Source organism: Sprattus sprattus (genome assembly GCF_963457725.1).
Source record: "Sprattus sprattus genome assembly, chromosome: 4".
Lineage (NCBI taxonomy): Eukaryota > Metazoa > Chordata > Actinopteri > Clupeiformes > Clupeidae > Sprattus > Sprattus sprattus.
This window is the reverse complement of record NC_137923.1, coordinates 278,749-295,343: the sequence shown is the minus strand read 5'-3', so window position 1 is coordinate 295,343 and position 16,595 is coordinate 278,749. Positions and strand designations below refer to the sequence as shown.

Genomic DNA, 16,595 nt, shown 5'->3' with positions numbered 1-16,595 from the left:
GATCTGCATTCCATATGAACAGTCTAGTTTCACCATGGTTACACTAGCTCTTCATTCCATCTGAACAGTCTAGTTTCACCATGGTTATACTAGATCTATCTGCATTCCATATGAACAGTCTAGTTTCACCATGGTTCTAATAGGGTTAGGGTTATAATAGCTGTGCATTACATCCGACTCCCTTCTTACGCTGTCCCTTTCTTCCTTCACAAACATCAATTAACACGTATAAAACACTTAAAAATTCTTTAATTCTTTTGACATTAACATTATCTTCAGGAGACCAGGTTTTCTTCTAAAGCTAAATGTCTGCCACAAGTGGAACACTGTAACATAAGCTAACAGTCCAAAAGAAACCCTGCTGTTCAACAGTTTGTCTTTTGGCGTGCACGACATTCTGAGAGCAAAAAAAGCATAAGATTTAATCAAAAGGCCACAGGTTAATCATAAAATAAACAATCATTTGGGCTCGAACTAAAAGTTGAACGTGGGCCATGCTGTTCTTCAAAGCTCAAACCCATTCAGATGGCACACATACACACAGTTGGGAACTGTGAGGTTGGTAAGTGTAACATGATAGCGTCTATAATTGTTTGCTTAATCCATTTTCTGGATATACTGACTGCTGAAGAATTTAAAAAGTATGTGTGTAATCCCAAATAACAGCAAACAAAATAAGTCCTCCTTTTTGGCTCCTTAATACTTCAATGCCTTAGTGATTGACAGATTGTGCTCTCTATATTCTCTCTCCTGGGAGTCACTGAAAAGACACGGGTTGCTGACGGACGGGTGACATGTGAGGGGAAGGCAGTTTCTCAGAGGAGGTAGAGGATGTCAGAGAGGATTGGAGATTAACGGTTTTATGGAACAGCTTGTTGCTGATGAGCACAACCACGGAGAAGAGCCGCAGCTGGAAATGGCTGTTAAGAGATAACAAAAGAAGAATAGAAATGTCATGTTAAAAAGTCACATCGTCAAGAAGTGTGGAAAGAGTCAGGGTTTTAAAGTTGAAAAGTGCAACTCACTATAACTTGACTGGGGTCTTGGCTTCATTTGCGCTGATGATGAAGAGTGGGAATAGTATGGAGAACAGGCAGCCACTAATAAAAGATGACATACAGGTTGAGAGCTTATTTACACAAGTGGAAAAATACTTTGTTAGATGATTATACTCTTCATAAGGTTGGACATATACTTACATAACCTGTACACTGCCATTTGGCTACTGCAAATGAGTAGACTTCCCCTCATTGTACAAAACACATGGACAACAATGACCTGAAGCTTAATTGCATAATCAATTTAGCAACTCAATTAAATAACGACTTCATTAACCCTCTACTCTAATAAAAAAAAGCTCACGATGCGATGGCCCGGATCAAAAAAGTGTGCACCGGATACAATGTGGGATGAACCGCGATGCATCGTTTCTAACATTTTTGTATCAGTATAATCTCAATACAAGACCAATAATTTTATATTTAGATAAATTCCACCTCTTAAGCGCGCTCTCATCTCCACTGCTGTCAATGGCCGCTTATCGTGAAGTCTATAATTTTTCTAAAATCTCTATCTGTCTGCAATACCGCTCTCGGCCTCTACACAACTTCGGCGCTCTCACAGGAAAAGACAGTGGGATAAGGGACTATTGTGTGTTTTTCGCCTAGAAGTCTCTAGAAATCTAGCACCTTATTGAACGAAATTAAAAAGAGTAAACGTGCCGTTCTCAGACACCAGAATGAACACGCTCACAGTATCGTTCATCAGGCAGTAATACAGTACGTTCAGTTCACTTCAGGGGGAATCTTGAAGAATACTTTTTGAAAAATATTAACATTACAAACAGCAACAAATGCTTTGTATCATATTTTTCTTAAAATGTGAAAAAGGGCTGTACAGTAGATTTCAGATAATGCTGTTTGGTTTTCTTTCTTGGTCTCCAGCAGCAGAGTCCATCAGCAGAGGGAATGTGTTCTCTAAACCCATTTCTGAATTTTAGATGTCACTTTTAAGTTTGCCAATCCATGACTTACTCTGTTGGTAATAGCTGTAAGTTTAGGTAGTTGTGGTAGTTTAGGTAGTTGTGGCAGTTCACTCAGTTAAGTAGATCAGTTGTAGAGGTTATGATTAGCCAGCCTCAACTCGCTTCCTACAACCAACACATGAGGATCTGTATTATTTAAAATCAAACTCTTGTTCAGACTGCACAAATACGAAGCCATTCTAATATATAACAAGAACGATTTCTCTATTTTGTGAATTTTCCCCCAGCCATATGTTCTGCCATATACTATCTAACCAATAGAGAGCTTCAATCATCATCATGGCTGTCTGTGAGTTGACAGTTCAAACCATTTTGTAGCTTGTTACAATAAAGAGAAAGAGGCTGATTTCCTCAGCGCTCTCAGGGAATACTAGTTTCTTCATAATGCCGTCAGAAGTGCGCACACATACTGGCACCTACTGGCACCTAATGACACCTAGAATGATGTCATATGAAGCACCATGGTTTCAACGGAGTACAGGGGGAGGTCCATGATTCTACAAAGACTTCACAAAAGTTAAAAAAGACCACAAGTGCACTGTTGCCATGGAAACACATGAATTGCAAATGTATTCAAGCAGCGATGAGGGGCCAAGCAGGTCAGCAGTGCATTGTTGCCATGGAAACTTATTGGCATCATGTTATGGGGTGGCTGAAGTGACCAAAGGCGGGCAAAAAAATAGTATTACTTTCTGTTTGGCGTCTTCGCCGCCAATTTCAATGGGCTGTCACGGACACATTCGAAAATAAAAAATCCATTTGATTACTTTTGTGAGGCTTGGTCTGAATCTATGCAAAATGTATGTATTGTAATTTATGTAATTAATGTATTGCCTGTGAAAAAGTTTTCAACCCTTCTATAAAATTCAATATGGTGGCGGCATTACTTTGGCTGACAGAATCATTTATTTTAAGACCATGTCCAGTTATTAACAAAAACACATTCTAAGAAGTCTATGTACCAAGTTTGGTGTTGATATGTCAAATTGTTGCTGAGATATAACCTCACTTTGTCATTTCAAAAATCCATCTGATAATTTTTTTGATGCCTGGTATGAAGATTATCTTTGCCAAATTGGTGCCGGTTAGCCACCAATTTGGGGCCTGTGAAATTTTTCTGATCAAATCCAATGTAGTGGAAATAGTTTGGGTTTGTTGAACTCGGCTCTAACCAAGGAAAACAATGGTACCTTCATCTTGAAAAACAGACGTAAGCGCACCTCGAACACATTGGTGGCGCTAGAGCCATCAAAGAATAAAAAGAATCATGGGACGCCCAATTCAGTGTGAAAAATTACAAAAATATATATTCTAGGGGCTGCCATAGACTTCAATGGCACACGATGATGATGCATCATAATAACAGAGGGTAAAAACTGTGAACTATGCAGCTATGTGCTTGGCCCCCAACTCTACATCATGCCTGATCTCTTCCCTGGAACACAGAACAGTATATGAGGTCAAATAACTACCTTATGATATATGAGGATGGAAGGGCAGTCAGCAGGGCCATAGGTAGACCAAAGCCAAAGTAATAGGGCCAGTTTCTCTCAATGTTTGACAGCCGCTGATGCATTTCAATACCTAAAGAAATGTAAATTAACAAATTAGCAACTAGAGACTAAGCAAACACTTCAGAATGCAAGAGCCATTCGAAAAAGCCCAACTCACCATGGTTACAAGAGCCATTTGAAAAAGCCCAACTCACCATGGTTACAAGAGCCATTTGAAAAAGCCCAACTCACCATGGTTACAAGAGCCATTTGAAAAAGCCCAACTCACCATGGTTACAAGAGCCATTTGAAAAAGCCCAACTCACCATGGTTACAAGAGCCATTTGAAAAAGCCCAACTCACCATGGTTGAACCAGCGGTATTCAAAGCAGTACAAGGAGTAGAGCAGAGACATGTGCAGGAGACTGACCATCTGTCCAATGGCGTCAATAGGAAACAGACTCACAATCATTCCCTGCAGAAAAGAGCAAATCAAGAGAAAACAAAACAGTCCATCACTGCTACGTCATCATTTATGATCTGCTTGTATCCCTTGGGTGATCAAAATAGTGAAAAAAGTTGTTGGTATACTGTATATGAAAACAGCCCGACATTGCTAATGTGACCCGGACTATACTGTGTGTGTCTTGACCCCTGCCGAACCCCTGAGAGTGACTCAATGAACCCCTGGGGTTCGATCGAACCCAGGTTAAGAACCACTGCTCTAAATACTGAAAGTGCATCCTTTCATTCTTTCTTACTTGAATAAGGAAGAGGGCCTGGAGGATGAGGTTGAAGAGCATGTCTGCAACAATCTTGCTCACACTGGGAAAGGGCTGGGCCTTTCGTCCAGACACTTCAAACGCAAGATCAGCTATATCCTTAGGGGGGGTGGAGAGCAAACAAACAATATTGATAACTCATCACAGTCTAGAAGCCACCATAGTGTGTGCTAACATGCAGTGCTAACATGGACCCTAACCCTAACCCAGTCTAGAAGCCACCATAGTGTTTCAGTGAATGCAGTGCTAATATGGAAGCCACCATAGTGCTTCAGTGAATGCAGTGCTAACATGGAAGCCACCATAGTGCTTCAGTGAATGCAGTGCTAACATGGAAGCCACCATAGTGCTTCAGTGAATGCAGTGCTAACATGGAAGCCACCATAGTGTTTTCAGTGAATGCAGTGCTAACATGGACCCTAGCCCTAACCCAGTCTAGAAGCCACCGTAGTGTTTCAGTGAATGCAGTGCTAACATGGAAGCCACCATAGTGCTTCAGTGAATGCAGTGCTAACATGGACATAATGCTGAAGGAAAGGGGACACTCTTCAGGACTGACGCATCTGTTTGAGACTCACCTGAAACCAAATGGCATTAACAATTTTACTAAGCACAAATAGAGGAAGCACCCAAAGTGCACTAAACACAGAGGTCAGAATGAACTCCAGCCAGGACCACACGTTCCCATGAAGCGACGGGTCACCTGAGAATAGAACCCATGTTTAGTACATGTAGACTTAAGACTGCACACATGAATAAAACCCATGTTTAGTACATGTAGACTTAAGACTGCACACATGAATTAAACCCATGTTTAGTACATGTAGACTTAAGACTGCACACATAAAGAGCAAACACAGACTGGAGTGAGTTGTACTTTTTAAACAGAAGTGGACTAGCTTAACTGTGTTGTACCTCAAACTAGAGAGGCATTCTTTTTTGATGAGACCATGAAAGTACAACTAGTGTCAGCACATATGCAAACATTTCAGACCATGCACCGTCTGTACAATTGCCAATCATTTACATGACCATGTACTAGCAATTAACACTTTCATAAGTCTAAATCAAAATGTACTAGCAATTAACATTTTCGTAAGTCTCAATCAAAAGGTACTAGCAATTAACACTTTCGATCAACACCACAGATTGTGAGGTACTGGATATGCAAATGACATATTCCAAATGAACAAAATGCACAAATAAAAACCAAATACATACCAATGATTTTGGCAGTTACAGTCTGTAAGAGTGGAATAAACACTCGGTAGAACAGCAACATGCTGAGCTGTGGAGAGAGTTGGAGAGTTGGTTTACCGCACCATGAGAAGAATTAACAGTACTCATCTTATACACAATTTATTTTCATAGAGACTTACCCAAAAGACTCCCCCATTCCATGCACAGCACTGAAAGATTCGGCTAGCTAATTTTGGTTCACTGGAAGGGAAAGAAGATGACAAAATGAATGTATTACATTTCCATGTATTCCTGGTAAGTGTCCATGATAGTTAAAAAGCTCGTCTCACTGATTATCAGCATAGGTACAGAAGACTTATTAATATATGATTATTTATGTCCATCAGTTCCTTCACTTTCCACCTCTTGTCCTGCTTGTCTGCTTTGATTGTGAAAGACGCGCCCCCAAACCACCCACTCTGATCTAATACAGTCACCCAAGACTCTCACTCACCTCTCTGGCTTTACAACAGTCACCCAAGACTCTCACTCACCTCTCTGGCTTTACAACAGTCACCCAAGACTCTCACTCACCTCTCTGGCTTTACAACAGTCACCCAAGACTCTCACTCACCTCTCTGGCTTGCGCTCATTAATCTGTGCTCTCCGCTGTGAGACCCTAACCCTAACCCTAACCCAAGACTCTCACTCACCTCTCTGGCTTGCGCTCGTTAATCTGTGCTCTCCGCTGTGAGACCTTAACCCTAACCCTAACCCAAGACACTTACCTTTCTGGCTTGCGCTCGTTAATCTGAGCTCTCCGCTAGCTAGGGGTAGACCTTACCTCTCTGGCTTGCGCTCGTTAATCTGAGCTCTCCGCTAGCTAGGGGTAGACCTTACCTCTCTGGCTTGCACTCGTTAATCTGTGCCCTCCGCGCTGCCAGAGCTAGGGTTAGGGTTAGGGTTAGACCTTACCTCTCTGGCTTGCGCTCGTTAATCTGTGCTCTCCACTGTGCTATAGTTAGGGTTAGACCTTACCTCTCTGGCTTGCGCTCGTTAATCTGTGCTCTCCGCTAGCTAGGGTTAGACCTTACCTCTCTGGCTTGCGCTCGTTAATCTGAGCTCTCCGCTAGCTAGGGTTAGACCTTACCTCTCTGGCTTGCGCTCGTTAATCTGTGCTCTCCGCGCTGCCAGAGCTAGGGTTAGGGTTAGGGTTAGACCTTACCTCTCTGGCTTGCGCTCGTTAATCTGTGCTCTCCGTGCTGCCAGAGCTCCACTGGTTCTCCTCCGCTTCTGCTCCTCCCTCTTCTGCTTTATGCGGGCGTCAAGCTTGGAGATCGTCCCGATGCCCACGATGGAGTCCTTTATCCCCTAGGATTACACAATGGCATTAATGTCTGCAGATTATCACAGTAATCATTTAACCAGTTCCAATGAAAAATGTATTATGTGAAGTTTAATTTTCAAGTCATGCTTGAAATGAATGAATAATAATTTGATGTTTTTTTCTCTCCAGAGTTTGTTCTATAAAGTTGAAAAGTTCAACTTCCTTCATATTTTATTAATTTTTGAAAACAACATTAACAACTTGCAGTGCAAGTGAAGTCAACATTTATCAGTATGTTTGCTCCTGACTCAAACTCACAACCATATCATTCATTTTGCTCCCCCTCACTAACCCTTTTGTTTTTTTCTGACACTCAGGGCCTCATTTACTAACATTGAGACCGCAGCGCAATCAGCGACTGCCATATCTACCCTTGCGACACTCTTGCAACCCGCAAAGCAACACCATAGCAACCACACAGAGTACCATAGTGACATCCTAGCACTCTTGCAACAACCTTAACTACTGTATCAACACTGTCTCTCTAGCTGAATATCTAAACTGTATATGCTTCCTTTTGTTCTTTCACTCTATCTCTGCCTGTCTCTGTACATACATCTATCTATTTAGCTATCTACTCTTCAGTTATGTGTATACCTTCCTCTACCTTATCTTTTGTAAATCATAGTAGCTCTGAGATGTTTTTCATGGCTATTTCCAAAAGTGCCCTCAGACCACTTTGCTCTTCTCTAACCGAGCTCTCTCTCTCTCACACACACACTAAGACAGTCACTCAGTCACTATTTCCTTCATATCTAGTTTTTTTTTAACTTAGCATGCAGTCCACACCTCTGGCCAAAGGTTGTTAATATTTTTTAAATATTATGGTCTTAAAGACCATTCTAGTTAAAAAGCACTGCTGTTGAAAAAATCCTAAGGGAAACGCTGATGACGGATGACATTTGCCTAGAATACGTGTTGTAGTGTGTTCATTTATGTCTTACCATCGCAACACTGCGCAGGAAGGTCCTCACGCTGTCCGTCATATCTGACCCAGATGCAGATCATCAACTGCAATGGGAATGTAGGCTGTGGGTCTGTAAAGCTCTCATGATAAAGAGAAGTCCAGAGACCTACAAAGGCAAACACAGACATAGAAAAGAGAGAACAAGTTAGTTTTCAGTTGTACTAATCATGCGCTTCTGAGCTTCTAAGCATATTAGGCAATCATAATGTATTGATCATGGTACCTAAGCATATTATGCAATCATAATGTATTGATCATGGTACCTAAGCATATTATGCAATCATAATGTATTGATCATGGTACCTAAGCATATTATGCAATCATAATGTATTGATCATGGTACCTAAGCATATTATGCAATCATAATGTATTGATCATGGTACCTAAGCATATTATGCAATCATAATGTATTGATCATGGTACCTAAGCATATTATGCAATCATAATGTATTGATCATGGTACCTAAGCATAATATGCAATCAGTATGTATTGATCATGGTACCTAAGCATATTATGCAATCATAATGTATTGATCATGGTACCTAAGCATATTATGCAATCATAATGTATTGATCATGGTACCTAAGCATATTATGCAATCATAATGTATTGATCATGGTACCTAAGCATATTATGCAATCATAATGTATTGATCATGGTACCTAAGCATATTATGCAATCATAATGTATTGATCATGGTACCTAAGCATATTATGCAATCATAATGTATTGATCATGGTACCTAAGCATATTATGCAATCATAATGTATTGATCATGGTACCTAAGCATATTATGCAATCATAATGTATTGATCATGGTACCTAAGCATATTATGCAATCATAATGTATTGATCATGGTACCTAAGCATATTATGCAATCCTAATGTATTGATCATGGTACATCACAGCAACCACCACGTAGAGCCACCCCAATAAAGCTAGGTTCTTTTGACAGCCAGAGACCATTATGATGTTATACTGCAAAATTCCAATAATAGCAAAGTCTCCAATAATTACTGATCTTTTCTAATCTTCTTGTAGAACACTGGCCTCTGGCTGTCAAAAGAACATAGCTTTATTGGGGTGGCAGTAGGGTTGCGATTGCATGCTTAGAATAGCTACATGAAGGTCTGGCAAGTTGTCAGCTAGCAAGCTTAATTATTTCGTAATCGCCCCTCTATCTAATTTGGGGTAGTTTGCATGCTCACTTCAGCAGATACCTCAGCAACACATCACATAGGTTTTTTTTGATTAGGTCAAAACTGTAATTTCTTCACATTCTGTTGATATTTTTGATTTATTTTGTAATGTTTTAAACTGAGGTTCTTGTATATAGAACCTTTAAAGCAAATGAAAGTAACAAGAATCTTCCAAATACTAACCATCATCGAAAAAGAAAACAAAGCAAAAGACCCACATTAAATTGGCAGCTAATTTCCCAAAATCAGCTCACCAACAAAAAGCAGCCTTGGGTTCAAAGTGATCACAACCACTTGTGTGATGTTAAATTGCTTTGCATTAAAAAATCCAGGTTCCAAACATTTTCAAAGCAATTTGGCTTTGAATGTGAGTAGTTAATCGAGTTATTTTCTGTCGAGTTATTTCTGGTCTCCCATTATGAATTTATCACTTCACTCTGTCTAACGTTCTTTCAGTGTACCTACGTCACACATTACCGTAATTGCCATCTTAAAAAGGCTGCTAGAAACCAATGTTTTTTGAAAATGCCTTCAACTTCACATCAAATATGTCCAGAATGGGAGATCGTGCCCTCTCCTCGCTGGGGCCACGACTCTGGAACAAGCTCCCGGAGAACATTAGGGCTTTGGACTCCATCACTACTTTTAAATCCCACCTCAAAACCCATCTTTTTATACCTGCCTTCTCCTAAAGTCCTGGTTTCTGTTTTTTTATTTCTTTTCTGTATTGTTTTTGAATGCACTGTTTTAAATTGCTATTGTGACCCTGTTAAGCACCTTGAGACATCTTTGTATGTGAGAGTGTGCTATTACACCGTGTATTACAAGACATGTCTTACACACCTGTCTATGATGGCATCGAGGCAGCTAACCGAAGACTCGATATAAAAAGCGTGCCTGTTGTGATGACATGGGTTGGCCAAACGAACAAGCTTGAAAAAAAAATATTCATGACATCTTGCGTTCGCAGATTACCTACCTACAGCTACATGTTGACATTAGTAAAAAGACTGGCCTCACAACCAGACAGCGCCCGTCATTGTAGCAGCAGAATTTAACCGTGCTAACCTCAGATCTGAGCTCCCCACATTCCATCCAGATGTGACCTCTGCAACCAGTGGCAGTGTGACACCAGGGGTACACTAATGTCGTCAAGGCTTACAAAGTACAGTCTGACTCTCACCTAGGCCTGTTTGACCACCTCTCTTCCTGTAACCGTCATACCAACTAAGAATCAGAGGGACAAGGCCTGCTGCCAAATCCACAACACAGTGGAACGAGGATGTGAGCCCTCAGCTACAGGACTGTTTTGACAGTACGGACTGGGAGATATTCAACAGTCTGTGTGTGTGTGTGTGTGTGTGTGTGTGTGTGTGTGTGTGTTACAGGACTGGAAGATATTCAACAGCCTTGATGCTCCTGATGACCCAGAAATGGCACTGGAGGAATACACATCTTCAGTAATGGACTATATCAACTTCTGCGTGACCAATGTCACAAGAAGGAGGACTGTGAGAGTGTTCCCCAACCAAAAGCCATGGATGTGCAGAGAGGTGCGTACACTACTGAAGGCCAGAGATGCAGCCTACAGATCAGGTGATGCAGCAGCACAAAGCCATGGATGTGCAGAGAGGTGCGTACACTACTGAAGGCCAGAGACGCAGCCTACAGATCAGGTGATGCAGCAGCACAAAGCCATGGATGTGCAGAGAGGTGCGTACACTACTGAAGGCCAGAGACGCAGCCTACAGATCAGGTGATGCAGCAGCACAAAGCCATGGATGTGCAGAGAGGTGCGTACACTACTGAAGGCCAGAGAGGTGCGTACACTACTGAAGGCCAGAGAGGGGAGACACTACTGAAGGCCAGAGAGGGGAGACACTACTGAAGGCCAGAGAGGGGAGACACTACTGAAGGCCAGAGAGGGGAGACACTACTGAAGGCCAGAGATGCAGCCTACAGATCAGGTGATGCAGCAGCACACAGCGTAGCCAGTAGCCAGAGCAGCACTGAGGAGAGGCATCCAATCTGCCAAAGCCAAACACAAGCAACGTGTTGGGCAACATTTCGACACCAATCCAAGACAAGTATGGGAGGAAATCAGAGCAATATCAGACTACAAAGGGACTGCGTTAATTAAATAATTGTTTTGGTATTTAGTACTACCAATAACACTAACAATAATACTTTAAATTATGTTTTGTAAGTCACTTTGGACAAAAGCATCTGCCATATAGTGTTCCTTAGATGCTATCAAAATAATGCAAAAGAGGGACAGATGTCACATATGGTAGTCTAATGCCCTTATGCATATGTTGGGTGATTTGAAATACAGGTAAAAGTGTCCATGGAAGTGTACACGTGTATGTTGGTGTGCCGTCTGACAGTGTTTTAATTCAAACTAGCAAAAGCTAAATGAAGCCTCTAGTAAATGTTTGGTCATTTTTAGATGCGTCCGGCATCTCTATAAGAGGGTATGTCCGTCGGTCGGTCGGTCTGTCGGTCGGTCGGTCGGTCGGTCTGAAACGCCTGTCTGAAACGCATTCTTTCAATTGTAATTCCCTCCTGTGTCCACAAGATGGCATAGTTGAGTTGACGCATCTTGTTGTCCGCTCGGACTTGTTGTTCTATGATGAGTGTCATCACGCCATAGAAATAAGTGACTACCTACAAACGTTTAAAATTAAGAAGCAGTGTCATTTATCTATTTCAAAATACTATTTCATGTAACGCAGAGCCTAGTAAGATGCTTCATTGCAACTTTCAGATGTTTATGCACTTACATACTGATTATGTTTTCTTGTTTCATATCAAGCCAGTACCTCTCTCATATTGATCCGAAATGATCTACCATCTAGTCATTATCATTAACTATACAGCGCCTGGATTTACACGGAATATGCTGGCTATTTTAAGAACCCCCGAAAAAGACGCCAACTTTATCTCATTCATATGAACATTTAAAACAGCCATCAGTACAAACTTTAAACGGTCCACCTTCACACGTAGTGACAAACTGAATGTGTTTGGTAAAGCTATGTGAGGCGTTAAATTGTTCATTTTCTCACTTGGAAGTCTGAATTTGACCCAAGCCATCACCACATCATGAAGTACACAACACATGAATATGACTCAAAATGAAATTGCGGTGAGGAAAACATTGTGCGGGTGAGTAGCTGAGGAAATAAAGAGATACTTCACAATGTTTGTTGATGACACCATGCATATTGGCGATGTGCTCATACAACAAATAGTACATAAATCTGTCAGGGCTTCCTAGTTTTCTGTCAGAAAGCTTGATGCAGCACCCATGGCGATATTTCCTCAGAGGGAGGCAGGGGGGTCTTGAAGACAGTTTATTCATGCTCAAGGGTTTGGACTAGCCATTATGAGTGAACACATGAGTGGACACATGAGTGGAGTCCAACAGGCTATAGCCCAGTTATCCTCCAAAGCACTGTTTGTATTGCAGAGGCCAAGTATTAGGCTAAACTTTGCAGTGGTGCATGCATTCACATACTCAGTGAAACACAATGGGGCACCATTTAAAGGTGGCTGTATTAATCTCTTTATTAGGAACATCTTGCAGTCAGCTGACTACGGATGGCACGTTGCAGAGACAATCAATGTAAGCAGGAACAAACCAGAAAAGGCCAGCAGACTCAATGTTTACATTGAAAATTGTGTTCCAACTTTGGTCACACACTTAGCAACTCCAGTGCCCTGCTACTGACCTAAGGAGTTGGGTGGGCGTTATATGAATACATTGGTGTCGCTGCTGTTATAATAAGCTCCAAATTAGCACGCCCCTGCCCAAACGCTTCATTGCTTTTAACATGTTTCTAATCCTATGTTTTAACCAACTCGTGAGCAGCTGCATGCGAATACCAGAGAGCTGACGATAAGTTGCTATTTCAGAAAACAACCAGTCAGGCTAACGTTAGTTAAAACGGCTAGCTATTCAATAACTTAGCCAGCTAGCTGCCTTACCCGTTTCTGATGTGGTTTCCAGTTGTGAAACCAACTTCGGGTAATTTGCCAACTGTTGCCTGAACAAATATTTGCCAGTAGCTACATTTCCTCAAAAACAGCCGTAAATTAGGCATAACGCCACTCCGGTAGGTAGTTAGCCAAATGATGCTAAGCTTATGTAACTAGCTCGCTGTGTCAAATTAACGTTGTTAACGACAGTTAGCAGTCTAAACAAGTTAGCGAAGGTTTTAGCCTACTTTGGGAAGCCGTTTTGACAATGTAAGGTATAGGTTAAACGTCTCAGATATATAAGCTCACTGTACCCTACCTCGTATAACATTAGCTGTGTCAGTTGAGCGTTGATTCTCTCTTGTTGTGTTGTTCTTCTCGGGATGTTTTCTTTCCTCCAGGCTGCCTGGTTGTAATTGGTCAAAGCGTTGTCTCAAAGGATTATGGGATTTGTGAAACAAGGGAAGATTGCCATAGCTATACATTCTCTGTGGTCATCATGTGAGGTAACACTATAACAAAGCTGCTATATTTCATCAGTTTACGTCAGCATCACGTTAGGCCTCGTTGAACACAGCCACAAAGTTACCACCACAAAAGGAGCTGCACATCTGTCTGTGTCTAGCCCCCTCTACAAGGATAAGGATGGTCACTCACGAAACATGTTGTACACAAGGTAGTAATACCATAAAAACAAGAGGAAAGTACCCAGTTCTTCTCCTTTACAACAAAAATAAGTGAATAAATATTAATCGAAGTATAAAGTGACTAGAACTAGGATAGGAAAACAAATCTGTAAAATAAACAAGGTGGCCACGTGGGCCCACAATTACAACATGCCCTGATATGAACAATAGTTATGATGGCACCAAATTGTTTAGTGAGAAGCAACAATTGTTCAGTGTGATTTTCTTTTACGAAGTGCAGAAGTCTTAAATTGCAGAAATGTCCTGATATATGAAGATATAGTAATTATTCAGTGTCCTAGTGATTGGGGCCTTGATGCTGCATAACTGTACGTGCACACAGGACATATGACCAGGCGTAGTTCGCCAGGTGAAATTTCGTCTTGGGAGGGTGGTCAGAAAAATGAAGTTTGGCTGTCAAGTAACCAGTTCAGTTGCAGTAGAGCTCAGTGCCTGGCTGCCGGCGCTGGTGGCTAGGAAGATAAATAGCTAGTAAGTGGATTATTTGCCCCATAAGCAAAGTAAACAACAATCAATTGTTTATGTTGACAACAAATCATGTTCTATAGAAACACCATATAATTCATATCAGCATACTAACGTTATAGCTATGTAACGTATGAGCAGCTAGCTAGAAATTGAACCTGGGTGATCATTGGACTCTCTAGCAAGACAATGGGCCTCATTCTCGAACGCAGTTGAGAAGAATTTAAGAAGGACTTTCTTCTGAACTCCACTTCGGTGGATTTAGGAAAACATTTGCCATTCTCGATAATTTTCTCATCTGGGATTTGTTACACTAGGTCTCTATTGCCCGTAGCTTGACTGTTCTCTCCCTTGTACGTCGCTTTGGACAAAGGCGTCTGCGAAATGACTGAATGTGAATGTAAATGTACAAGAACACTGCAAATGTAAATGAATAAATAAATAAATAAGCACTAACCCAATCGAGTTAAAATAGCCATAGTGGAATAGAATGGACACATATACATCCTGCAGTACCTCCACGTCTGCACCGGTTAAGTTAAATCTGCGTTTTTTGCTCGCTTTCCGCTAAGACATGACTCACCTTACGAGGTGCTTTCGTGTGGATTGCATGCCCTAATAAGGAGCTGGCGGGGCGTGTATGTATGCAAATCCACTTTCACGAGAACACGCATCAATTTCAGAAAGTAATCCGGGGGAACACAGCTGAGAAGACTTCGGCTGCTTATGAACGCATTTTCAAGCTTGGAGGAATGCGGCGGAAGTGTTTCCCTTACGTTGTTTTTACGAAGTCGTTTAAGAAACATTTCAGAAGAATTTCAGAAAATTATCGAGAATGAGGCCCAATGATCCCAGGCACGCCTCCAAGTCAACCTAAGCGTAGTTGAGAAATAGGTCCCGGAGTTACCCTAACCCTAACCCTAAATAGGTCCCGGAGCGGCCTTCTCTTTAGTGGCCTCCTCAGTCCCTGGATTTAAATCTTTGGTGGGATTTGATGAAGGCAGTTGCAGCACGGAAGCCATCAAACATCAATGAGCTGGAGGCTTTTGCGTGTGAAAAATATTCCAACAGAGAGGTGTAAGAAGCTTGGCAGCACTTACTAAATATGCTTGTTAGAAATTGTAAAGGGTAAGGGTTGCTCCACAAAGAACTGAAGCTGGGGGTTGAATAAAAGTGCTCATGCACATTTTTATGTTTTCAAAATAATAATATTCAAAATATGTATCAATAAACACTTTAAGTTTTTTGGCAAATATTTTCATTAACCTTGACTCACGTCACTAACGTCTTTTGAGGTGAGGGGGTTATATTTCCGATTGCAACTGTATAAACATCATAGTCTAGTATTGTAGTAGTATTCTAGTAACATGACAACAGATCCCCTTTTCAGACACCTTTTGAGACAACACTACACTGCAAAAATGCTTTTCTAACCTAGTGTTATTACTCTTATATTGAGATGAAAAAATCTAGTTGGTCTTGTTTCTAGCTAAATTGTAGATTTAGATAAAAGCAGATTTTGCTTAAAACAAGCAAATTTGGCTGCCAGTGCGTTAAGCAAATTTGGCTTGTTAAGATTTCTTAAAATAAGTAATATTTGCTTGAAATAGGCAAAAATAACCTTACCAAGAAAGCACTAGGTAAGTACAATTTAGCTAGAAACAAGACCAACTAGATTTTTTCATCTCAATATAAGAGTAATAACACTAGGTTAGAAAAGCATTTTTGCAGTGTAGACCTTAGGGAGACTCAACAGTGCCATAGAATAGGGTGACCAGATGCAAACAGACCCAATGTGGGACGAGTACTAGGTGTGGGATAATGTGGGAGATGTTACCAATGCTGAGAGGTAACCTAGAGCTTTGATATGTCTATCTCACTGCATGAGAAACATAACACCTTACAATATACTTTGTCCTCTAGTCAATTTCACAGCACACCAGTAAGGAAATACACTGCAAAAAATGCCCCTCTAGATTTAAGACAAATAATTACATATTTAAGCAGGATTTTGCCTAAAACAAGCAAATTTGGCTGCCAGTGCATTGAGCAAATTTGGCTTGTTAAGATTTCTTAAAATAAGACCATTACTCCAAAAGCACAGAATGTCCTGAAATAAGACTAATTCCACTCATTTCAAGACATGTAGTTACCTCAAAATAAGCCTGATTTCACTCAAATCTAGTGAACTTCTGAGGCATTAGTACTTGAAATAAGAGACAATTCAAGCACAGAATGTCCTGAAATAAGACTAATTCCACTCATTTCAAGACATGTAGTTACCTCAAAATAAGCCTGATTTCACTCAAATCTAGTGAACTTCTGAGGCATTAGTACTTGAAATAAGAGACAATTCAAGCACAGAATGTCCTGAAATAAGACTAATTCC

At 41.0% G+C, this 16,595-nt stretch overlaps 1 protein-coding gene across 1 annotated transcript; it reads right to left on the bottom strand.

The window, feature by feature from the left end:
- Positions 1-232: 232 nt before the first annotated feature.
- Positions 233-13,606, bottom strand: ei24 (EI24 autophagy associated transmembrane protein). The gene is made up of 11 exons (XM_080837946.1): positions 13,354-13,606; positions 7,830-7,958; positions 6,724-6,869; positions 5,699-5,759; positions 5,541-5,607; positions 4,898-5,022; positions 4,299-4,418; positions 3,901-4,012; positions 3,517-3,628; positions 1,026-1,100; positions 233-920 (listed from the first exon to the last, which is right to left on the bottom strand). The coding sequence occupies exons 2-11, from the start codon at positions 7,869-7,871 to the stop codon at positions 758-760; spliced, it is 1,023 nt and encodes a 340-aa protein (XP_080694072.1). The 5' UTR covers positions 7,872-7,958; positions 13,354-13,606; the 3' UTR covers positions 233-757.
- Positions 13,607-16,595: the final 2,989 nt, after the last annotated feature.